Below are 25,366 nucleotides of genomic sequence, written 5' to 3' on the forward strand. Positions count from 1 at the left end.
TGTTGGTAGTAGTGGTTGCTGACCCCTGCCTTACAGTGTGCTATTGTTACTTTGCACACAGAGGGGGGAATTCAAATGTTTGAAAAGTCGGTTGGGTGTCTTTTTTTTCCTGTCTATTAGAAAAAACAGACACTCAACTGACTTTTTAAACAATTGAATATCCCCCAGAAAGTCTGATTTTTATTGTGGAAAAAAACTGTCATTTCAGTTACAGTCTTATCCCGAAAAATCATAATTTGCATACATCAGGCATTCCCAACCACAGTCCTCAAGGCACACTTATAGGCCCTACACACATGCCGATATTCTGAAAGATATGAACGATCTCGTTCATAAATGAACGAGAACTCGTTCATATCTTTCAGTGTGGAGACTCCAGCGATGAACGATGTGCGGCCCCACGCTCGTTCATCGCTGATCTCCCGTCGGCTGTGCATGCAGGCCAATATGGACGATCTCGTCCATATTTGCCTGCACTTCAATGCAGCCGGGTGACGGGGGGAGTGAAGAAACTTCACTCCCCCCGTCACTGCCCCCCCGCCGCTGGGTCGCTCGTCGGCCGTATCCGCCGTCGGGCAGCTCGGCGGCGGGTCGGCCAGTGAGTAGGGCCCTTAACAGTGCAGGTTTTAGTGCTATCCAGGCTTGAGCACAGGTGACTTAATTAGCACCTCAGTTATTTTGATTTAACCATCTGTGCTGCAGCCTGGATATCACTAAAACCTGCACTGTTAGTGTGCCTTGAGGACCGTGGTTGGGAATGACTGGCATACATCATAGGTCTGCAAACTCGGTCCTCATTACCCTACACAGTGCATGTTTTGCAGGTAACCCAGCAGGTGCACAGGTGTATCAATTACTCACAGACACATTTTAAAAGCTCCGCAGGTGGAGTTCATTATTTCACTTGTTATTCTGTGAGGAAACCTGCAAAACATGCACTGTGTGGGATAATGAGGACCGAGTTTGCAGACCTATGGCATACATAGTAATGAGGTTGAAAAAGACAAATTGTCCATCAAGTTCAATCTGTATTATAATTACACAATTCTGCATGTAACTATAGTTTAACTATAATGACCCAGATGAAGTTATTATTTTATATATATATATATATATATATATATATATATATTTTTTTTTTTTTAAGTCTATCAACTATAAGTCGCGCTGTATCTAAAATTCTAAATGTATCTTAGATGCTGTATCATTGGATATCTTTTTTGCTTAGAAATTTATCTAATCCATTTTTACACTTACTGACTGAGACCACCATTACTACCTTCACTGGCAGAGAGTTCCAAATCCTTACTGCCCTTACTGTGAAGAAACCTTTCCTACGTTGGGCATGAAATAATCTCTCCTCTAACCTCAGTGGATGTCCGCGTGTCCGGTGTAGAGATTTTACAGTAAACAATTCGCCTTATAGCGCCATGTATTGTCCCTTTTATATATTTGTAAATATTAATATTGCCTCCACTTATAGGCCCTACACACTTAAAGATCTAACTGAATGATATGAACGTTCTCGTTCATATCGTTGGTCCCGGGTCGCTTATACATGCAGGCCAATATGGACAATCTTGTCCATAAGGATTAGCATGCACTGCTATGGAGCCAGGTGACAGGGTGAGTGAAGAAACTACACGGCCCCCGTCAACCTTCCCCCCCCTTCCCCCTCCGCCGGGTTGCCTGCCGGCCGTATTGGCTGTTGGGCACCTCGGCGGCACATCGCTGGGTGTGCAGGGCCCATTAGATGCCTCTTTTCTAGTGTAAACATATCTAACCTAGTAACCCTTTCCTCACAGTCCAGTGCCTCTAACCCCTTAATCAATTTTGTGGCTCGCCTCTGAACCCTTTCCAGTTCCAAGATATATTTATTATAGTGTGGTGCCCAGAACTGTACACAATATTCAAGGTGTGGCCGTACCAATGATTTATACAGTGGCAGGATTACACTCTCATCCCTTGTCTAAATACCCCGTTTTATGCATGCACAATGGCAATGTGCCAGTTTTTGCATGTGTTCTATGCAAACAATATTGCTACAGTAGCTTATATTCCTATAAAGCAACTTGCTTTTTAGGTTTGTCTATACACCTAGATGAAGCAGTACGTACAGATTATATAGTGCAGGTGTTCATACATTGTTTTCCTTTGTGTACCAGAGGGAGGAGGCGTGCGGTAACCTGACATTGCAACATCACATGCTGGAGCCTGTCCAGAGGATCCCACGTTATGAGTTGCTCCTGAAAGACTATCTGCTGAAATTATCCGAGGAGTCGGGAGACCGAAGGGATGCAGAGAGTAAGTTACACTATTGGGGGGGAAAATAAGCGGTGTGCATCACTTTACTGAATATCACTTCATATGGTACTCCTATCCCAGCATGCTTTGCTTGTCAATGGAGGCAGGTCATGCTAGGACATAGAATTCCACCGTTGAAAAACTAGCACAATTTACCTGCCTCTGATAAAGGCTAATGGCATAAAGACCTTTGTCACTTCCTCCTACTCTTCATCTGAGTTCTCGTTTACTTTATGGCTGTTGGCACAGGAACTGATTCGCCAATTAAATCCTATCCATGATTTACTTCAGTTAAGCGGGAAGTGTCCTCTATCTAAATATTATGTACAATCTTTTGTCAGACACTGAAAGCTTATGGCTTTGTGTAGGCCTGAGTTATTTTGGAAGTTTACCTCAAGAAAGATCTATAGGATGATTGTAGTCAGTATAATGCTCCTCTGCATACCAGGCATGTGTTCGCAACTCCGTCTCCGGACTCCAGGTCGACACCAATTGGTCGACACCTGAAATAGGTCGACACAGACATTAGATCGACATGGACAATGTCGACATGGAAAAAGGTCAATATGAGTTTTCACTTTTTTTACTTCATTTGTTTGAACTTTTTCATACTTTGCGATCCACGTGGACTACAATTGGGAACGGTAACCTGTGCTGAGCACAGCGAGGCACCTTGCCTGAAGTTCGCTCACCATGTGAGGGGACACGGTGCACTAATTGGGGTTCCCGGTCACATTACGGAGAAAACAACACCAAAAAAACATAAAAAACTCATGTCGACCTATTTTCCTTGTCGACCTAAGCGGTGTCGACATAAGTGGTGTCAACCTAATTGGTGTCGACCCTGAGTCCCAGACTCGTTTGCAATCTGGTTTTATATTCATTTATGTATAACCACACTGCCCCCTGGTGGCTGCAGAGCAGTTACCCCAGATTGATCTGTACCATCAAAAGCCTAATATCCATTCTTAGTGAAAACTTAAGGCCAGTACAGACCGCTCAGCACACATCTCTTCCCCCCGCTCAGCACGGCGCGATGTGCTGTGCGAGGTGGTGGTGGGTGGGTGGGGGAGGGATGACGGGGGGCCACTCACTTCACACAGCACTCAAGTGAGCGACCCGCTAGATTGAGCCTGCATGCAGGCTCAATCTAGCACCGGCGATAGCGATGTGCGGGGCTGCGCATCGCTATCTCTGGGGGGCATACACACGAGAGATCCGTGCTTAAAATCTAAGCAATCTAGTCTGTGTACCCCCCTTAAGGATTGAAAGTTTGATATTCCAAGTTGTAGGAAAAGTCATAATGACTTTAGTGTCCAGAAAAAAACACAGATTTACCATTTTACAGATCTGTGATTTCTCAGCTGTATACATTTAGAACGCAGTATATGTTTATCTGAATTCACAACACAATATTGCTTAATGAAAAGGCCTTATATGTCCTGCCCTCAGGAGGTCCAGGATTCAATACTGGATCTTGGAAATGCCTGACAGCCATGATTGTCTCTGGTATGACGATGGGCAGCTACACACTAAGCGATTTATCAAACTAACAAATGGCGCAATTCTTATGTCAGCGGAGGGTCCTAATATCGGCAGCACATACTAAGGGATTTTTTTTTTAAGCTACGGTGGTTTTGCCACATCACACTGAATTAGCACCAACAAGTAGGATGAGGTAATCAGGATAAATCGTAGGAGATATGGCAGATTATTGAGAATGGACACTCAGGACCTTTTGCCAATATCTTCTGCCAAGTCTGGCCGATTCGATAGTGGAAACCGAGCGCTTCTGGACTGTTTCATTGGCATTTGGCCAAAATGATCATGCTTACACACCACCCAAAGAACTGCCCAATCACCCAATGATTGCCAAATCTGCCCAATACTTCTGTAATGGGCCTGATTCAGATGTGGGTGGAGTTGCTGTCACTTCCTTGGAAGCTGTATGGTGATGCAGCAGGAGGGATCTATTACATGCAGATGCCTCCTGCTGCAGTAGTGGTCCGACCTGCGTCCTAGGATCCAGCATCGGATCACTTGCACATCATCAGGCGGCTTATGGCACTTATGGTGCCGCGTATCGCAGGGGGCAGGAAATTTCCATAAATCAGAGATATATATATATACACCGACCATACCGTGAAGCTTCTGTAAAAGCAACACATCAAACATAGGCCATGCTGACTGTGGGATATATCACATTTGGATGTGCGTAACTTATTGTCAGGGCTGTCAGGAACCCAGAACACGTTTTATAGGACCCTAAACAATCTTTCTGCTTGCAGAGTCTTTGGATTTGATTGCGACAGCGGCTGAGCACTCTAATGCAGCTATAAGGAAAATGGTGAGTGCTCCCTAGGCTCTTCCTCTGCTAGGGGCAGGTTTATCAACCCTTCTTTAGAAGTAGTGGAGGTGTTGCCTACAGCAACCAATCAGATTCTAGCGTAGAATGTACGATAAATGATCGCTAGAAGCTGAGGCAACATCTCCACTTGTCCACTTACAAAGATTTGGTAAATCTCTGTTACTTATTGTGCACTTGTTCCCTTTCTCTCATCTGCCCTGAAGCTCCAGCTCTCACATCTCCTCTTCCCATTCCCCAGGAGCGGATGCACAAGCTTCTGAAAGTGTATGAACTCTTAGGCGGTGAGGAAGATATCGTGAGCCCTACTAACGAGCTGATAAAAGAGGGACACATTCTGAAACTGTCGGCAAAGAATGGGACCACCCAGGACAGATACCTCATACTGGTGAGCAGCCCACCACCACCACTGCATAATCACTGAAGGAACACCATGGACCTTGAAACTTTTGTCTGGGATATGTCACATCTCTCTCTCTCTCTCTCTCTCGTTTTTGTCACATTTAAGTCAAAGCTGAAATCCAAATAGTTTTATGGAAAATAGCTCATTGAGTGTGGGCCCTGCCTATTCTAATGAATGATTAATGATAGCATGGCCTACAGTGATGAACCAGTAAGGCATGATGAGGTCCATGGTATGACCTTGACAATACAATGTACAAGAGGGAATCTGTGAAGTTAAGGGAATACCTGAAATTAGATTATCAGAACTTGAAGGAGTGAATGAGTTTCTTAACCTATAGAGTGACCCCTATCCTAGAGTAGATGTGGGCGCTTGTATGGCGGGTGCACTGACAAGACCAGTAAAATGGGTGAGAGATTCCTGGTGAGAGACTGCAATGGGACTAGTGATTAACTAGGAGAGAAATATCACTGACTGCTTGGAAATCAGGATAACACAACTGGGCAGCTAAACTGTTTATATGACGTTTGGTATGATTCAGAGCCACAGGCAATGCCGGTAACTGCGCAGACATGAAAACCTCTACATTGTGCAATGCGTATGCATCGCGATGGTGTGCCTCCAAATACCCAATACCGAATCAGGCACAGACACTAAGAACTGTTTAGGGCATGTATGCGGCATTTCTGGGAGGTGGCTAATAATGCCTGCAATAGTGGCCCATCTCACAGGCGTTACATGGGAGTGCCATGGGACATGTCACGGAAAGCGTAGAGACTCTCAGCCGCCTCACATAGGACGGAAGCTCCCCCACTGGCAACAATGCAACATGCATAGTGTCTCAGTCCTTGCACGCTGTTACACAGGGTAAGGGTTTCGTAGCGGCATTGGTGTACTGCCACAAATACGACTGTGTACATCTCTGAATCAGGCCAATTAACTCCTTAATTGAGTCTACAATATTGCCATAGCTTCTTCAAGGCAAATATGGAAGCCTTTGGCAGACCAAGACCGTCGCCAGATGTCCTGTGCTGCATATCTGTACTCTTATATTCACCTAAGAAGGATTGTTGTACCTTTTATACCTGGGGGATATTCAATTCCCGCCGATGAAGCTTCGGGTGATATTTCTTGATGCTTCATCATTGTTTTTTTCACCTGGAAAAAACATCTTTTTCACCCGAAAACACACAGGTTCAGCAAAACCTGTGTGTTTTCGGTAGAAACAGCCCCGGTTTCGGGTGAAAATGGGGCTGCTATCGGGGATCGATAACGTGCCGGTTTATCGGGGAAAATTAGATAGCCCTCTCAGCGATACTTTTACATCCGCAGTCGCTGCGGGTAATTGAATATCCCCCTTAGTGTTACATCAGCTTTTTATTCATCTTTATGCCAGAAATAAAATACATTTTAGATTAGCGTCTCCTCCGTCAGTACAGAATAGTAGTTGCGATGTAACAGATACCCAGTCTACGTGTCCTGTAGTAATGATGTTCCTCTGTTCACAGTTCAATGACCGCTTACTGTACTGCGTCCCGAAGCTGCGTCTGATTGGTCAGAAATACAGCGTGAGAGCCAGGATTGATGTGGAGGGGATGGAGGTGAGAGTACACAGTAACCTTCCTCTGGATGCGGGACACGTTATTATACGCAGTTCTGCTCAACTGTCCTCTTTCTCCTTTCCTTAGCTGAAGCACAGCAGCAGCCCCAATCTGATCAGGACATTCCTAGTGTCTGGGAAACAGCGATCCCTGGAGCTCCAAGCCAGGTACTAGCAGACCACCAAGATGGAGACCGTAATGCCAACCAGAATGTATTGTGTTAATGGTGAAGCCTAATTACTGTATACAGTAGAATACTCATGGTCTGTGTGATTGCACTCGGACAGGAACTGGACACTGGAGCAACCCTTGCTACAGATCAATAACTCTTAGATTATATTATCCAGACATGGGTGATCGGAGTTAATTTGGAGAAGAATATCCCACACCAGAACTAATTATAATTAATGAAATACAAGGGATTATATGTTTTGATTTCTATTGTGCATAATTCCACATATATTAGAACATTGGTGCTACCCACTGATTCAAAAAATAGACATGAAACAACTCGTGACAGGAATCAGTTTGTCAAGGTGCACTCTATCCATTCACATATATTATGTGTGTCTTAAAGAATTTGATTTTATTGTATTTATTTCAAAACTGAAATACCAATACCCACATGGAATATATTCTTTTATTCGTAATCCCACATATGATATTATTATGACGCAAATATGAGGTCATACAAAGCGAAATATTAAAAACAATAAAGAAATAGAAAAACGTGATGAGAAAAGTTTTTTAGACAAATTTTTGTCTGTGTGAAAAAAGAATAAATTTAAAACCAAATCGTGCGCCGTCTCTTATTTTTATATATGAATATAATACTCCTTTGTTGAGTTCTAGCGTTCTTATGCTCCAATGTTTTTGTATATTTTCAGAAGTGCCAGCATTATGTTCTATTACTTAATTCTCCTCACTTATGAAGTATATTTTGCATGCCAATAAATATATGAGTACAAATGATGATGATGACTGTGCATGTGCTAGAGTGTTTTATTCTCTAGACTTGTCAATGCACTATGTTGCCCTTTGAATGGAAACATTAGCTAGTTATTTCTAGCCATGTATCCATTTATCAATCAAACACATATGTATCTTATTCTCCCAGTCAGACACTAATGGGCCCTACACACTGGCCGACTTCACTGCACGATATGAACGATCTCGTTCATTAACGAACGAGATAACGTTCATATCGTGCAGTGTGGAGTCACCAGCGATAAACGATGCGCGGCCCCGCGCTCGTTCATCGCTGGTGACAGGTCGGCTGTGCATGCAGGCCAATATGGACGAGATTGTCCATATTTGCCTGCACGTCTATGGAGCCGGGTGACGGGGGGAGTGAAGAAACTTCACTCCCCCCGTCACTGCCCCCCCCCCCCCCCGTCGGGCAGCTCGGCGGCGGATCGGCCAATGTGTAAGGCCTGTAACACAGAACAGTTTAGAAATGATCTATCTATATTTGGTTATAAGTGTATCTATTGTTATGACACACTAGAAATAGGAAGGTGTTCTTTTAAATGATATTGTGTTCCCGTGAACAGGGTATAGACACGCTTCAAAACATTTAATTAAATCAGTGCTGTGCAGGGTGGTAATCCAGATATATTTCTGTACATTTGCACACATATTTAATCAGTGTGTTCCATGTCTGTACTGTCAAAATTATTTCATGGCTAATATAAATTATTGGCATATGCACATTGTCAGATGCCTTGAAACAAACAGTACCGGTATATTTCTCTCCAGCATATGTTATTTCCCTTTGGGCTATTCAGTCAAGCTATAAGCCATGAAATGCTGGTTTACATTCAGTGATTGCTCTATCACATTATATCAAGAGACTGATAAGAAAATCAATTATATGTGAAACTCGGCTATTGACCACCAGTATATCAAGCCAGAGTGCATTAATTACTATATATTTTTCTGTCACTCCCTATCTGATAGGTGATGGCAGGACCACCCTGCTTGTAACAACAATCTACTAGCCATCCATTATGTTAATTCCACATTAATATTAATCTGTGCAGCATGTACTATATATAGTGCAGTCGTAATGATTACTGACTGCTGATGTAATTTGCTGGTACATATTTGATAGTTAGTGGCCCGCTGCTACCCCGTGTCTAATAAGCAACAGCGGGACCACCCTGCATCTAACACTGATCCACCAGCAGCCCACTATATTGTTATGCATTTACAAATGCATGTGTGACTTACATAATATACAGTACATTGGTAAACACTTTAGGAGCTATTGAACATGGTACAGTAGTGTTGGCGGCACACAGCTACACCAATACGCATTTCGCTCTATATTAGAGCTTCCCCCGAGGAACACACTGATTAAATATGCGTGCAAATGTACAGAAATATATCTGATTACCACCCTGCACAGCACTGATTTAATTAAATGTTTTGAAGCGTGTCTATGCAGGTTGAGTATCCCTTATCCAAAATGCTTGAGACTAGAAGTATTTTGGATATCGGATTTTTCCGTATTTTGGAATAATTGCATACCATAATGAGATATCATGGTGATTGGACCTAGAGCTAAGCACAGAATTTATGTTTCATATACACCTTATACACACAGCCTGAAGGTCATTTTAGCCAATATTTTTTATAACTTTGTACATTAAACAAAGTGTGAATACATTCACACAATTCATTTATGTTTCATATAAACCTTATACTCACAGCCTGAAGGTCATTTAATACAATATTTTTAATAACTTTGTGTATTAAACAAAGTTTGTGTACATTGAGTCTTCAAAAAACAAAGGTTTCACTATCTCACTCTCACTCAAAAAATTTCGTATTTCGGAATATTTGGATATGGGATACTCAACCTGTACCCTGTTCACAGGAACACAATATAATTTACAAGGACACCTTCCTATTTATAGTGTGTCATAACAATAGATACACTTATAACCAAATATAGATAGATAATTTCTAAACTGTTTTGTGTTAGTGTCTGACTGGGAGAGTAGGATACATATGTGTTTGATTGATAAATGGATACATGGCTAGAAATAACTAGCTAATGTTTCCATTCAAAGGGCAACATAGTGCATTGACAAGTCTAGAGAATAAAACACTCTAGCACGTGCACAGTCATCATCATTAGTACTCATATATATTTATTGGCATGCAAAAGATACTTCATAAGTGAGGAGAATTAAGTAATAGAACATAATGCTGGCACTTCTGAAAATATACACAAACATTGGAGCATAAGAACGCTAGAACTCAACAAAGGAGTATTATATTCATATATAAGAAAAAGAGACGGCGCACGATTTGGTTTTAAATGTATTATTTTTTCAAAAATTGGTCTAAAAAACTTTTTTCATCACGTTTTTCTCTATCGTCCTAGTGGATGCTGGGGTTCCTGAAAGGACCATGGGGAATAGCGGCTCCGCAGGAGACAGGGCACAAAAGTAAAGCTTTCCGATCAGGTGGTGTGCACTGGCTCCTCCCCCTATGACCCTCCTCCAAGCCTCAGTTAGATTTTTGTGCCCGGCCGAGAAGGGTGCAATCTAGGTGGCTCTCCTAAAGAGCTGCTTAGAAAAAGTTTAGCTTAGGTTTTTTATTTTACAGTGAGTCCTGCTGGCAACAGGATCACTGCAACGAGGGACTTAGGGGAGAAGAAGTGAACTCACCTGCGTGCAGGATGGATTGGCTTCTTGGCTACTGGACATCAGCTCCAGAGGGACGATCACAGGTACAGCCTGGATGGTCACCGGAGCCTTGCCGCCGGCCCCCTTGCAGATGCTGAAGTAAGAAGAGGTCCAGAATCGGCGGCAGAAGACTCCTCAGTCTTCTAAAGGTAGCGCACAGCACTGCAGCTGTGCGCCATTTTCCTCTCAGCACACTTCACACGGCAGTCACTGAGGGTGCAGGGCGCTGGGAGGGGGGCGCCCTGGGAGGCAAATGAATACCTATTTTGGCTAAAAATACCTCACATATAGCCTCCGGAGGCTATATGGAGATATTTAACCCCTGCCAGAATCCGTTAAGAGCGGGAGACGAGGCCGCCGAAAAAGGGGCGGGGCCTATCTCCTCAGCACACAGCGCCATTTTCCCTCACAGAAAGGCTGGAGGGAAGGCTCCCAGGCTCTCCCCTGCACTGCACTACAGAAACAGGGTTAAAACAGAGAGGGGGGGCACTAATTTGGCGTTAGAAATATATAAAAAAGATGCTATAAGGGAAAACACTTATATAAGGTTGTCCCTATATAATTATAGCGTTTTTGGTGTGTGCTGGCAAACTCTCCCTCTGTCTCTCCAAAGGGCTAGTGGGTCCTGTCCTCTATCAGAGCATTCCCTGTGTGTGTGCTGTGTGTCGGTACGTGTGTGTCGACATGTAGGAGGACGATGTTGGTGAGGAGGCGGAGCAATTGCCTGTAATGGTGATGTCACTCTCTAGGGAGTCGACACCGGAATGGATGGCTTATTTAGGGAATTACGTGATAATGTCAACACGCTGCAAGGTCGGTTGACGACATGAGACGGCCGACAAACAATTAGTACCGGTCCAGACGTCTCAAAAACACCGTCAGGGGTTTTAAAACGCCCGTTTACTTTAGTCGGTCGACACAGACAGGGACACTGAATCCAGTGTCGACGGTGAATAAACAAACGTATTCCTTATTAGGGCCACACGTTAAAGGCAATGAAGGAGGTGTTACATATTTCTGATACTACAAGTACCACAAAAGAGGGTATTATGTGGGATGTGAAAAAACTACCATAGTTTTTCCTGAATCAGATAAATTAAATAAAGTGTGTGATGATGCGTGGGTTCCCCCCGATAGAAAATTATGGGCGGTATACCCTTTCCCGCCAGAAGTTAGGGCGCGTTGGGAAACACCCCTTAGGGTGGATAAGGCGCTCACACGCTTATCAAAACAAGTGGCGGTACCGTCTATAGATAGGGCCGTCCTCAAGGACCAGCTGACAGGAGGCTGGAAAATATCATAAAAAGTATATACACACATACTGGTGTTATACTGCGACCAGCGATCGCCTCAGCCTGGATGTGCAGAGCTGGGGTGGCTTGGTCGGATTCCCTGACTAAAAATATTGATACCCTTGACAGGGACAGTATTTTATTGACTATAGAGCATTTAAAGGATGCATTTCTATATATGCGAGATGCACAGAGGGATATTTGCACTCTGGCATCAAGAGTAAATGCGATGTCCATAACTGCCAGAAGATGTTATGGACACGACAGTGGTCAGGTGATGCAGATTCCAAACGGCACAAAGGTGTATTGCCGTATAAAGGAAGAGGAGTTATTTGGGGTCGGTCCATCGGACCTGGTGGCCACGGCAACTGCTGGAAAATCCACCGTTTTTACCCTAAGTCACATCTCTGCAGAAAAAGACACCGTCTTTTCAGCCTCAGTCCTTTCGTCCCTATAAGATCATATCTGCCCAGGGATAGAGGAAAGGGAAGAAGACTGCAGCAGGCAGCCCATTCCCAGGAACAGAAGCGTTCCACCGCTTCTGACAAGTTCTCAGCATGGCGCTGAGACCGTACAGGACCCCTGGATCCTACAAGTAGTATCCCAGGGGTACAGATTGGAATGTCGAGACGTTTCCCCTTCGCAGGCTCCTGAAGTCTGCTTTACCAAGGTCTCCCTCCGACAAGGAGGCAGTATGGGAAAAAATTCACAAGCTGTATTCCCAGCAGGTGATAATTAAATTACCCCTCCTACTACAAGAAAAGGGGTATTATTCCACACTATATTGTGGTACTGAAGCCAGAAGGCTAGGTGAGACTTATTCTAAAAAATTTTTTGAACACTTACAAAGGTTCAAATCAAGATGGAGTCACTCAGAGCAGTGATAACGAACCAGGAAGAAGGGGACTATATAGTGTCCCGGGACATCAGGGATGCTTACCTCTATGTCCCAAATTTGCCCTTCTCACTAAGGGTACCTCAGGTTCGTGGTGCAGAACTGTCACTATCAGTTTCAGACGCTGCCGTTTGGATTGTCCACGGCACCCCGGGTCTTTACCAAGGTAATGGCCGAAATGATGATTCTTCTTCGAAGAAAAGGCGTCTTAATTATCCCTTACTTGGACGATCTCCTGATAAGGGCATAGTCCAGGGAACAGTTGGAGGTCGGAGTAGCACTATCTCGGATACTGCTACAACAGCACGGGTGGATTCTAAATATTCCAAAATCGCAGCTGATCCCGACGACACGTCTGCTGTGCCTAGGGATGATTCTGGACACAGTCCAGAAAAAGGTGTTTCTCCCGGAAGAGAAAGCCAGGGAGTTATCCGAGCTAGTCAGGAACCTCCTAAAAACAGTGCATCATTGCACAAGGGTCCTGGTAAAAATGGTGGCTTTCTACGAAGCAATTCCATTCGGCAGATTTCACGCAAGAACTTTTCAGTGGGATCTGCTGGACAAATGGTCCGGATCGCATCTTCAGATGCATCAGCGGATAACCCTATATCCAAGGACAAGGGTGTCTCTCCTGTGGTGGTTATAGAGTGCTCATCTTCTAGAGGGCCGCAGATTCGGCATTCAGGATTGGATGCTGGTGACCACGGAGCCCAGCCCGAGAGGCTGGGGAGCAGTCACACAAGGAAAAAATTTCCAGGGAGTGTGATCAAGTCTGGAGACTTTTCTCCACATAAATATACTGGAGCTAAGGGTAAATTTATAATGCTCTAAGCTTAGCAAGACCTCTGCTTCAAGGTCAGCCGGTATTGATCCAGTGGGAAAAACATCACGGCAGTCGCTCACGTAAACAGACAGGGCGACACAAGAAGCAGGAGGGCAATGGCAAAAACTGCAAGGACTTTTTCGCTGGGTGGAAAATCATGTGATAGCACTGTCAGCAGTGTTTCATCCCGGGAATGGAAACTGGGAAGCAGACTTCCTCAGCAGGCACGACCTCCACCCGGGAGAGTGGAAACTTCATCGGGAAGTTTTTTCCACATGATTGTAAACCGTTGGGAAATACCAAAGGTGGACATGATGGCGTCCCGTCTGAACAAAAAACGGGACAGGTATTGCGCCAGGTCAAGAGACCCTCAGGCAATAGCTGTGGACGTTCTGGTAACACCGTGGGTGTACCAGTCGGTGTATGTGTTCCCTCCTCTGCTTCTCATACCTAAGGTGCTGAGAATTATAAGACGTAGAGGAGTAAGAACTATACTCATGGCTCCGGATTGGCCAAGAAGGACTTGGTACCCGGAACTTCAAGAGATGCTTACAGAGGTCTTATGGCCTCTGCCGCTAAGAAGGGACTTGCTTCAGCAAGTACCATGTCTGTTCCAAGACTTACCGCAGCTGCGTTTGTCGGCATGGCGGTGGAAAGCCGGATCCTAAGGGAAAAAGGCATTCCGGAAGAGGTCATTCCTACCCTGGTCAAAGCCAGAAAGGAGGTGACCGCACAACATTATCACCACATGTGGCGAAAATATGTTGCGTGGTGTGAGGCCAGGAAGGCCCCACAAAGAAATTTCAACTCGGTCGTTTCCTGCATTTCCTGCAAACAGGAGTGTCTATGGGCCTCAAATTGGGGTCCATTAAGGTTCAAATTTCGGCCCTGTCGATTTCCTTCCAGAAAGAATTGGCTTCAGTTCCTGAAGTCCAGAAGTTTGTCAAGGGAGTATTGCATATACAACCCCCTTTTGTGCCTCCAGTGGCACTGTGGGATCTCAACGTAGTTCTGGGATTCCTCAAATCACATTGGTTTAAAACCAGTCAAATCTGTGGATTTGAAGCATCTCACATGAAAAGTGACCATGCTCTTGGCCCTGGCCTGGACCAGGCAAGTGTCAAATTGGTGGTTTTTTCTCAAAAAAGCCCATATCTGTTTGTCCATTCGGACAGGGCAGAGCTGCGGACTCGTCCCCAGTTCTCTCCCTAAGGTGGTGTCAGTGTTTCACCTGAACCAGCTTATTGTGGTGCCTTGCACCTACTAGGGACTTGGAGGACTCCAAGTTGCTAGATGTTGTCAGGGCCCTGAAAATATGTTCCAGGACGGCTGGAGTCAGGAAAACTGACTTGCTGTTATCCTGTATGCACCCAACAAACTGGGTGCTCTTGCTTCTAAGCAGACTATTGCTAGTTGGATGTGTAATACAATTCAGCTTGCACATTCTGTGGCAGGCCTGCCACAGCCAAAATATGTAAATGCCCATTCCACAAGGAAGGTGGGCTCATCTTGGGCGGCTGCCCGAGGGGTCTCGGCTTTACAACTTTGCCGAGCAGCTACTTGGTCAGGGGCAAACACGTTTGCTAAATTCTACAAATTTGATACCCTGGCTAAGGAGGACCTGGAGTTCTCTCATTCGGTGCTGCAGAGTCATCCGCACTCTCCCGCCCGTTTGGGAGCTTTGGTATAATCCCCATGGTCCTTTCAGGAACCCCAGCATCCACTAGGACGATAGAGAAAATAAGAATTTACTTACCGATAATTCTATTTCTCGGAGTCCGTAGTGGATGCTGGGCGCCCATCCCAAGTGCGGATTATCTGCATTACTTGTACATAGTTACAAAAATCGGGTTATTATTGTTGTGAGCCATCTTTTCAGAGGCTCCGCTGTTATCATACTGTTAACTGGGTTTAGATCACAAGTTGTACGGTGTGATTGGTGTGGCTGGTATGAGTCTTACCCGGGATTCAAAATTCCTCCCTTATTGTGTACGCTCGTCCGGGCACAGTACCTAACTGGCTTGGAGGAGGGTCATAGGGGGAGGAGCCAGTGCACACCACCTGATCGGAAAGCTTTACTTTTGTGCCCTGTCTCCTGCGGAGCCGCTATTCCCCATGGTCCTTTCAGGAACCCCAGCATCCACTACGGACTCCGAGAAATAGAATTATCGGTAAGTAAATTCTTATTTTCTATTTCTTTATTGTTTTTAACATTTTGCTTTGTATGACCTCATATTTGGTTCATAATAATATCACATGTGGGATTACGGATAAAAGAATATATTCCACGTGGGTATTGGTATTTCAATTTTGAAACATGTACTAAGTAATAAATAAATATAATAAAATCAAATTCTTTAAGACACACATAATATATGTGAATGGATAGAGTGCACCTTGACAAACTGATTCCTGTCACGAGTTGTTTCATGATTTGAGTTAATGTCATGATCTGTCAGGCCAGTGGCGGTGTAGTTGCCACATGGTCGGGTGCTACCGCGGCCGTGCAGTCAATGTGCTGTTACCGCTATCCTGCCGTCTCTTTAGAAGTAACCCCATTATCAGTACAGTAGTACACCTATAGCTGCATTTCCCAACTTGTCCACACACTGCAATATGGGCAGTTAGCCCAACAGCACAGTTCGTGTGGCTATAACGAACAGAATACAGTGACCATCAGCGTGTGTTTGCATCACTTTCCAGCCACACGAACAGCTCTTAATGCAACCGGAAAAGATCCAGCTGTTTGGCCTGTGAACCGATCGATGCATTAGATAATGTCCGGTTTGGCCAAATTTGCGGACTGAGCCCATGATTTGGGTTGAGCGGCAGTTTCAGGGCCGTGGGGCCTGTATAGTTTGGATACTGGGATAATCCAGAGCTCCGACACTTTATCGATATTCCCAGAGTGAAAGGAGGGATGGGCAGGGCTGACCTATGACCTAGACTAATTATATTCCTAAGTTTGCTATAATTGAGAGTCCAGATGTTTAAATGGATACAAATACCTTCTGATGAAACCGTTCTAATGCTATAACGGAGAAACATGTTAAGGAAATTGGCACTGGTGCTGAGAGTAAACTGATTGTTTTGGACTGTTGGCCTCCACTTGCTTCAGATATCCAGCTACACACAGGCGCATCACAGCCGTATGACAGGTGATCTCAGCCGGGGGCTGTCCTACCTCATTTGGTTTGTTCTGGCTCGAGCAGACTGAGACCACATATCCAGCTTTGTTCCGGCTAAAGATACAGCTTGCGGTGTATAGCCACAGTCGTCGGCCGCTCCATTCAATAAGAAGCATCACGTTCCAGCCTGCGGTGAGGTGAGGTGAAAACATTGCACTGACCTTACCGGTCACTGTAATTTGTATAAACCCCATACCACGCCAGCAGTATAAAAGTGAACTAGAGCGGCAAATGGTTAATACCGGGTCCTGGTGAGTGCACACATCAGGATATTTTGTATCTAATGACTGCAGCTTTTGTATCCATTTAAACATCTGGACTCTCAATTATAGCAAATTTGCTATAGTCAGTGTATATATCCTTATACACAAAGAATTCCTAGGATATAAAAATAACTGGATATCAAGTAATTCTGGCCAAACTAGCCTATTAAGATACATAATATATGGCTATGGACTGCGTATACATTTATGAACTTTAAGAATAATTTGGAGCCATACAGTTTATCAGTATCAATCGAGGTGTCTTTCAGCTTTTTTAAAGTGCCATACATGCATAATTTATGTATATAAATGTGATTATTTTTATCTATATTTACTTTTTAATATATCTAATAAATGTGATTGGAATTTAAGCGCTCTCTATTAAGTACCTTATGTTTGTATATTGACTATAGTTTAACCCTAGGCTATTAAGTGGGAGCAGCTTGTATAATTGCCTGGTGATTAGTATAATTCTTAGCCATTTATTGATGAATTGGTGATCTAACCACTAACTGTTGCGCCTGGATTTTTGTTCACTCACTGGTACACGTGGGAACATCAGAAAAACTCTGGTGTTTCCCCTGGTACCTGTGAGCACACAAAATATATATTTTTGTTAATTATATTCCTGCCTGTCATCTGCAGCATGTGTCATATTCTGGTCAGACTCAGCTGCTGCACTACTGCATTTGTAGGTATTCGTCTTCTGATATATGAGAGATTACTATAAACTGATTTTTTTTTTTGTTTTATATAGAACTGAAGAAGACAAAAAAGACTGGATTCAGGTGACTATATCTGCAACTGTAGTGGGTTCCCAGTAGAGTATTTGTAATCCTCCTTAGTTAATAGCTTTGTATACATTCTCTTTGATAGAATGACTTAATGAAAGATTTGGGGACATATGTAATAGGGTACGAGTTTGACGGTGGTCCGGGATGTCGGCTGATCTTGGACTTTTTTTGTTTTTTTTAAAGGGCCAATGATTTACAAGGCAAAACCATGCCCTGAAAATGATGGCCGCTTTAAAAAAAATGGTCAGAGATTGGCCGGCAAACTCGGACCCTATTATATATGCCCTTTGGAGTACAGTTTAACCATAGAGATATATCGCTTAATGCTCCAACGTTGTGTCAGTCTCAAAGATGAGTCTATGAATAAGAAAAGTAGGTGTGGGGAGGGGACCGGCTTAATGCTATCAGATCATTTACACTAGTGTTATGGTGTTTCTCAGGGACCTTTAGGGCTTTTGTGCAGTTGTCATTCCAATCTGTCTCTCCTCCGCTCCCTATTTGATATGTGAATGTAGGAGAGACAGAAGCTAAGATTATCCATTAGGGCCCAGATTTATCAAGCCTTGGAGAGTGATAAATAGCATGGTGATAAAGTAACAAACAATCGTCTCCCAACTGCCATGTTGCAGGCTGTGTTTGAAAAATGACAGGAGCTGATTAGTTTGTACCTTATCACTCTCCAAGGCTTGATAAATCTGGACCTTAGTATGAAGAGATGCCAGTGCATTGCACAGGTCCTCTTCACTAGGTGGATGATGGAACAGGGACGTTAATAGGTAGAGTGTTCTACTGTTGTCCCAACGTCTCCAATCCAACTTTATTGTCATCAACAATTCACATACATAAGCAGTCAATGAAAACATTACATTGCACTCAACAGAGTCATGAAATTCATAAGAACATCAACACCTAAAAACCTCCAAGTACAATTTAACATATTCAGATCTGTGTCGTTTATTTGATGGCAACATAGCAGATGGGACAAGTCTCCTACTATACTTTGTACTTTATTACAAAGCCTTTTTTCATATACCTCCTGAATACTAGGCAAGTGTAAGCCAATCACTTTATCAACTGACTGAACAACCCTCTCGAGACATTCCTCATCATCCACCTTTATTTAAGGAAATAACAAAAACACTGATATGTTGGAAGCAAAAATGTTATTGGTGTGAGCAGTGATTGATCATTCTATATTGTCTGTCACCTTCAGGCGATTGAAGCTATGATGATCCGACATGAGCAGACAGTGGAGACCTGCAAGCTGCTTAATTCCTCCCATCGGGAAGATGAAGAGACTCCCCCAAACTCACCGGTAATTAATGAGGGAGGGGTTTGAGGAAAACAATATTAAAAAATAGTGACCATCTTGGTCTTGAAGAGTAAGGTTATAGGGGAAAGAAAAGAGTGTTTGTTAAACGTGCAATTAGGTTGTTAAACAGTATTCCTTTTCTAATGGCACAACTTGTTACACAGAACACAGACCTGGGCAAGCGAGCACCAACCCCAATAAGGGAGAAGGAGGTGACCATGTGCATGAAATGCCAAGAAGCTTTTAACTCTATAACCAAACGGAGGCACCACTGCAAGGCTTGTGGACATGTGAGTTTCCTATTTATTATTGTTTTCCTTTCTGTACATTAATATTAATTATTTTGTTAATTTCTCTAAGCATTTACTTATGCATTGTTACCCTAATATTATATCCCCTTTTCTCCTTCTCATTCCACTCACTAGTTCCCTCTGACACTACTCTCCATTCAACACTTTCTCTTTCCTGCTTACTTCCATTGCTGCTATTCCTCCTCTGCATGCACACCTTATTCCCTGAGCAATTCTTATTTTCTTGTCATATATTCCTTTCACCAGTCTTCCTTTCTGTTCCCTCTACCACTCCTATCTGCTCGCTCTTTCCCTCTACAGTTATTGCCTTTGCCACACTACTTTTCCAGTTGCTCAATAGTTTTGTCTTCCCTTCTTTCCACTGTCTCACACCATGCTTCCCTCTATCGCTTACTATCTCTGCCACTCCTCTTTTCCAATTGCTTGCTCTTCTAAATTTTTCTTTTCAACTTGCTTCTTCACCTGCTTCTCCTTTCCACTCCAACTGTCACTCGCCTCTTTTCTATGGCATTTGCGCCTGATTGACTCATACTGATGTTATGTTGTTGTGATGCTCTTTGTCTAGTTAAAGTTTATCTATTACTTTCATCATTTTTAATTGTCTTCATTATTTTGTGGATTGCTTCTATCCTATTATTCCAGTGCTTTATCTTTGCCTCTGTGTACATTTTCCAGATTTCCTAATTTTCCAGTACTACTTTCTCAACCTGTATCACTTACCAGCTGCGTTTCTCATTACTACAGGTGGTTTGTGGAAAATGCTCAGAGTTTCGTGCCAGGCTTGTTTATGACAATAACCGAACAAATCGGGTGTGTGTGGACTGCTACGGTGCTCTGCATGGTTCTGTGTCCAGCCCAGGTTACAATTCCCACACACCTCAGCGTAGGAAATCTATCCTAGAGGTATTGTCCCTCTATACAGTCTGTCTCATGTTGACACCAGGTGATCTGATCTTTGCACTGCATTTCTGACATTATAGTTCGTTATTTATGTGAGATCATTATTTTTCTAGTGTATCTTTCATGATTGGCATTCATTTGAGTAGCTTGGTATTTGCATTTCTTGTTAACTTCTTATTTTAAAGGGAATGTCCCATCCCTCACTTATTATCTTCCTTCTCCTACAGAAACAGGCTTCGGTGGTGGCTGAGCACAGCGTATTGTGCAGTTACATGCATTATATGGAGAAAGGAGCCAAGAGCTGGCACAAAGGCTGGTTTGTCATCCCTCAGAATGAGCCCCTGGTTCTGTACATATATGGAGCTCCTCAGGTATGTTCATCATGGGCGTTACAGAGTATTAGTGGAAAGGGGCAGGAAGCGAAGCTTTAGAGTGGGTGGAGGATCTGGTTTAGGGCGTACATAACTGCTCTCTCTCCCTTTTCTGTCCCAGGATGTGAAAGCTCAGCGGAGCATCCCCCTGATTGGTTTTGAGGTGACCCCAACAGAACAGTGTGAGCGTTCGGATCGCAAGCATGTCTTCAAAATCAGCCAGAGCCAGCTCAGCTTTTACTTCAGCCCCGAAACAGAGGAACTGCAACGCCGCTGGGTGAAAGCACTGTCCCGAGCTGGCCGGGGGGAAGACTACAACTCCAAACACTTAATCCCGGAGACTGAGGAAGAGACTGAGGGGACTGGGGAAACCCTAGGGGACACTTGAGGACTCGTACGCTACACTACCCTCTTGGAGATACCTAAAAAGGGGTAGAGCTTGAACTAATTCATTTCATCTTCAAACAGGGGACTATTGTTGGTGTGGAGCTGGACTTGTTGCAGCACCACATGGGGAGGGCTGGACTCACCCATAGTACTTCCATGATCTACGAAAGACCTGAAAGAATTGAGCTGAACTTCAAACCCAGAGGACTTGTGTAGAATTGAATCGCTTCTGGGAAAGCTGAATGGGATGGGGCTGGACTGACCCATCATCACTCATACAGGAAGAAGTCGGATGGCTGGATTGACCCATTAACACTTCCTTCCCTGGTCAACATATGCTTCCATGCTCTCATTCTTCACTCAAACCCATCACCGGCACTTTCTCTTTTTTTTTTTTTTTATATGTTATGTATTATAATTATTTTAATAATATTTAGCAACACTTTTTTAAGTTGTTATTTTGCTTGTTGCGGAACCCTGTGTTCCCTTTTAAAGTTTTTACCATCATTCCAAAATTCAATGCTCATGCGTCCCAAAGTAGCCTGTTCGTACGTGAGGTCCTTTGTAACAGGGACGTGAGAGAACCAGGAGCAGAGTGAAGTAATCCAGTTACTGGACGGGAAGTAAAGGACCATAAACCATAGGAAGACATGTACAGAACCAGGGAAATAACAGCAACTAGCTCTGCACCGCCTGTCACTATCCCAGGTTACTTTATACACACACCTTAATGCAGGGCCAAATTGACAATGACAAATCAGTCATCCGTGGCACCTAATGAATCTATGACAGGAGTATTCAACATGCGGTCGGCCTTCCAGCTGCTGTGGAACTACAAATTGCAGGATGCCTTGCCACAGTTTTGCTATTGGTGCATGCTAAAACTGTGGCAGGGCATGCTGGGATGTGTAGTTCAACAGCAGCTGGGGGACATATGTTCAATACCCCTAATCTAGAGGTTTATAGGGCTTAGAGCATTTTTTTCCCAAAATCAGTGAATAAGTGCACTGGACCGATAAAGTATACAATACACACACACACACCAGTAGTATTACTATTCTGTAAAAGCAGATCAGGTAGGATGAAGCAGAGATCAACCTTCGCAATGTGAAGGGACACTTAAACCTAAAACAGAATCCAAAGGGATGTCAATGACACGCCAAGGTTTCAATATTGAGTGTATAGAAGATTTGACACTGCTCTCAGCGAGCCAATAAGACGGAGAAAAAGTATTGTCCTGTATTCCTTTCCGTTGGCAATGACTATATATTCCAGCTGTTAGTGTGTTGGGTGCAGATGTTTCCTCAATGATCACTTTCCCCTGTTTCATAGTATTCCGCATAACAACAATAGCAGACGTGGCCAAAAAACTTTTTTCCACCTGTTTCCTAAGCTCTGACTATATGTAACTGTAACAGGCTCAAGTGGACAATGTCTGCTTTAATCTTTCGTCACTCCGGAGAATGTGGCCTTTAAACTAGTAAATTAGTTGAATGGGGCAGTTCAAATGACCTGAGCCAATAGGATTCGCACTGGTCACGCTAGGGGGACTGTAACTCCAAATAATGATTTGCTTGGTTATGTTATGCACCGGGCTATAAATATACTTACATAGCTTTATTGTATCACCCCGTACAGGTTACAAGGACATTATGGGTGGTATTCAAATGATATATCATGCCCAATCTCCTTTCTAAAATGATCCCCGTTATCTCGCATATTGCGCCCATAGTAATCAGGTTTAGCTGTGTAAAGGGTTGGGTGCCTAGTTACCCCGGGGGGTAGTGAGCTGAAATGATGATACGACGCCCCCGAGGGCAGAAACAGAAAAGGTGTGGAAGGGGGTGAAAAGAATTGAATATCGCCCTATGTGTCTGCTGAGTCCTTGTCCGCTTTGTCATGCGTTCAGTGATTATTCGCCCCTTACTAGGTTTTATTTCCATTGTCAGCCAGCCGCGCCGGCTTCTGGAGCATATAAAGGAACTGCAGTCAGGGGAACAAATATTTAATGGAAGACCACAGCAGCGCCATAGAAACCAGGTCATTCTAGAACAGGAATATTTGAAAATAGTCATCACTTAGTATTTACAATGAAAAAATCTGAAGGAATTAAAAAAAAAAAAAGTCAGATGACAAAGTACGCAATTAACTTGAAATATCACTAAGGGGTCAATCCAATTAGCCGCGATGATATCGCGGGAGCGAATCATCTCGGCAGCGGCCGCACTTTGCGGCAGCCCAAACTTGCCCAAAAGTGCTCGCTGCCCCTTAGGGTAGCGAGCAATTTTGTGCGAATTCAGGCAGAATCCAGGATGTGAAGGGTGCAAGATTGGGTACTGTTGCCGGCATTTAAATGCCATGGCAGCGGCACTTTGCACCCATCGCAGATAATTGGCTTGACCCCAAAGACTATTAAAGTAATATAGTATGTATAGCTGTAGCTCAAGCCATTAGGGCAGAGGGGTTGCTGCACTTTTTGGGCCGCTACCCCCATGGTTCCATAAACTCATTCCCCCCCCCCCCCCCCCCCCCCCGACCTATTGAGGAAGATAATAATACAAAACTGTATTTACATTTTAAACATTATTTAAATCCAATCTGACCCCTGGTAGAACTCTGTATCCGTTTACATGGTCGACCATGTTATGGTCGACAGTCATTAGGTCGACCACTATTGGTCGACATTGACATGGTCGACATGGACACATGGTCGACACGTGAAAATGGTCGACAAATGAAAGGTCGACACATGAAAAGGTCGACATGAGTTTTTTAACTTTTTTTTCTTTTGGGGAACTTTTCCATACTTTACGATCCAAGTGGACTACGATTGGAACGGTAATCTGTGCCGAGTGAAGCGGTAGCGGAGCGAAGGCACCATGCCCGAAGCATGGCGAGCGAAGCGAGCCATGCGAGGGGACACGGTGCACTAATTGGGGTTCCCAGTTACTTTACGCAAAAAACGACACCAAAAAAAGGAGAAAAAAAACTCATGTCGACCTTTTCATGTGTCGACCTTTCATGTGTCGACCATGTGTCAATGTCGACCAATAGTGGTCGACCTAATGACTGTCGACCATAACATGGTCGACCATTCATACCGGAACCGTAGAACTCACCTACCCCAAATGGGGCTATACTGCCCATTTTGACAACCACCATTAAAAAAAATAAAAAATTCACAAAAAATTCTGTTACAAGGAATACTATAGAAAGAGTTGGAATATAGTATACATAGCCTCAATCTGCATGTGACTGTTACTAGTGTGTGACATGTTTTAGGTTCAGTGTTCCTTCCAATGATAAATGTGTAAGTCTGGAGAAGTAGATGCCACAATCAACCTAAATCGCAAGATGGAACCAACATTTCTGTATTTATCAAAGCTCATTCCCGAATTTGGAATACTGACCCGTAAACGCCTAAACTCAATGACGATTGTGCTAGTAGACCTAGATTTGCAGAGTGACTAGTGCCAAGTAACAACATTTTCACTTGTAAATTGTACCAAATCCTACAAGTTTTAATAATTAAATAATTTTGGAAGAATACATTCTATTAATACTTTTGTAATAATTGCCGGATATAAGACGTCAAGCGTATCCGCATAATCCACAGGTGAATATTGTGCAGCAAATTTAGGGCAGTGGTTCTCGACTCGTTTCCTCAACAGGTCATGTTTTCTAGAGTTCTTTAATTATGCACGGACGAGTTCATCTATTTTGCTGTTGTGCCAACTGTTTCTATAGACAGAAATCCTTAAAACATGACCCGTTGGGGGTAGGTGAGGCTTGGAGGAGATGAAAGCCACTGAGTTAGCATGTTCTCTCCAGTATGTCTTTACTATACAGTAAGTCTGTATGTATTTTATATGCCTTTGCTGTCCTGTGATTATACCCTTTGTACTGTGTTTTGGGCACAGATGTGCTGCCAGTATCAACAGCCCTGCACACTTCTCTGCTTCCAATCTCTGTGACTTGTTGGGTGGAGGAATAGCATTGGTGGCAGGCCACTAGGGATGTTTTAAACGTATTAAACGCCTCACCCCACTAGGTGCTAGAGGTATGTTCTGTTTGTTCAATACAGTCTGTTTATTGCAACCAGTCTACTTGAGTGCTTTGTATGTACGCCGCCACATCACCTAGTTACTGATGGATTAGCAGCATAGGATGGGTAGACAGGCAACTGATAAGCAGAATTGTGTAGTGAGGGCCCGATTCATGTTTGTACGGAATTGTACAGCCGCAAGGAAACGACTCTACAATTCTAATTAAAATTCTAATGCAGCAGGAGGTGACTTTAGGAGATAGTCTGATGACGCAGCCTCGGATGGTCGTGATGGTTATAGGCATCAGAAGCTTACTCAGGCTGGTCGTAGTATCCATCCACCGGTGTCCAGGAAGTCTGCGTCCAACGTCGGAGACCCTGGCCATGTCACACCTTCAAAACGAGGGCGACACT

The 25,366-nt window shown here is 43.8% G+C and overlaps 1 protein-coding gene across 3 annotated transcripts in view; it reads left to right on the forward strand.

Annotated features, from left to right (window-relative positions):
* Positions 1-25,005, forward strand: part of FGD1 (FYVE, RhoGEF and PH domain containing 1) — a 233,595-nt gene extending 208,590 nt beyond the window's left edge. For all 3 annotated transcript variants that reach the window (XM_063936362.1, XM_063936363.1, XM_063936364.1), the window contains 11 exons: positions 2,166-2,304; positions 4,593-4,651; positions 4,911-5,057; positions 6,581-6,673; positions 6,761-6,840; positions 17,590-17,620; positions 18,840-18,941; positions 19,103-19,228; positions 19,994-20,152; positions 20,377-20,520; positions 20,642-25,005. In XM_063936362.1, coding sequence (XP_063792432.1) covers positions 2,166-2,304; positions 4,593-4,651; positions 4,911-5,057; positions 6,581-6,673; positions 6,761-6,840; positions 17,590-17,620; positions 18,840-18,941; positions 19,103-19,228; positions 19,994-20,152; positions 20,377-20,520; positions 20,642-20,908 — 1,347 coding nt within the window. In that variant the 3' untranslated portion in view covers positions 20,909-25,005. The remainder of the gene's footprint in view (positions 1-2,165; positions 2,305-4,592; positions 4,652-4,910; positions 5,058-6,580; positions 6,674-6,760; positions 6,841-17,589; positions 17,621-18,839; positions 18,942-19,102; positions 19,229-19,993; positions 20,153-20,376; positions 20,521-20,641) is intronic.
* The last annotated feature ends 361 nt before the right edge of the window (positions 25,006-25,366 follow it).

This window comes from Pseudophryne corroboree, chromosome 8, assembly GCF_028390025.1.
Source record: "Pseudophryne corroboree isolate aPseCor3 chromosome 8, aPseCor3.hap2, whole genome shotgun sequence".
NCBI lineage: Eukaryota > Metazoa > Chordata > Amphibia > Anura > Myobatrachidae > Pseudophryne > Pseudophryne corroboree.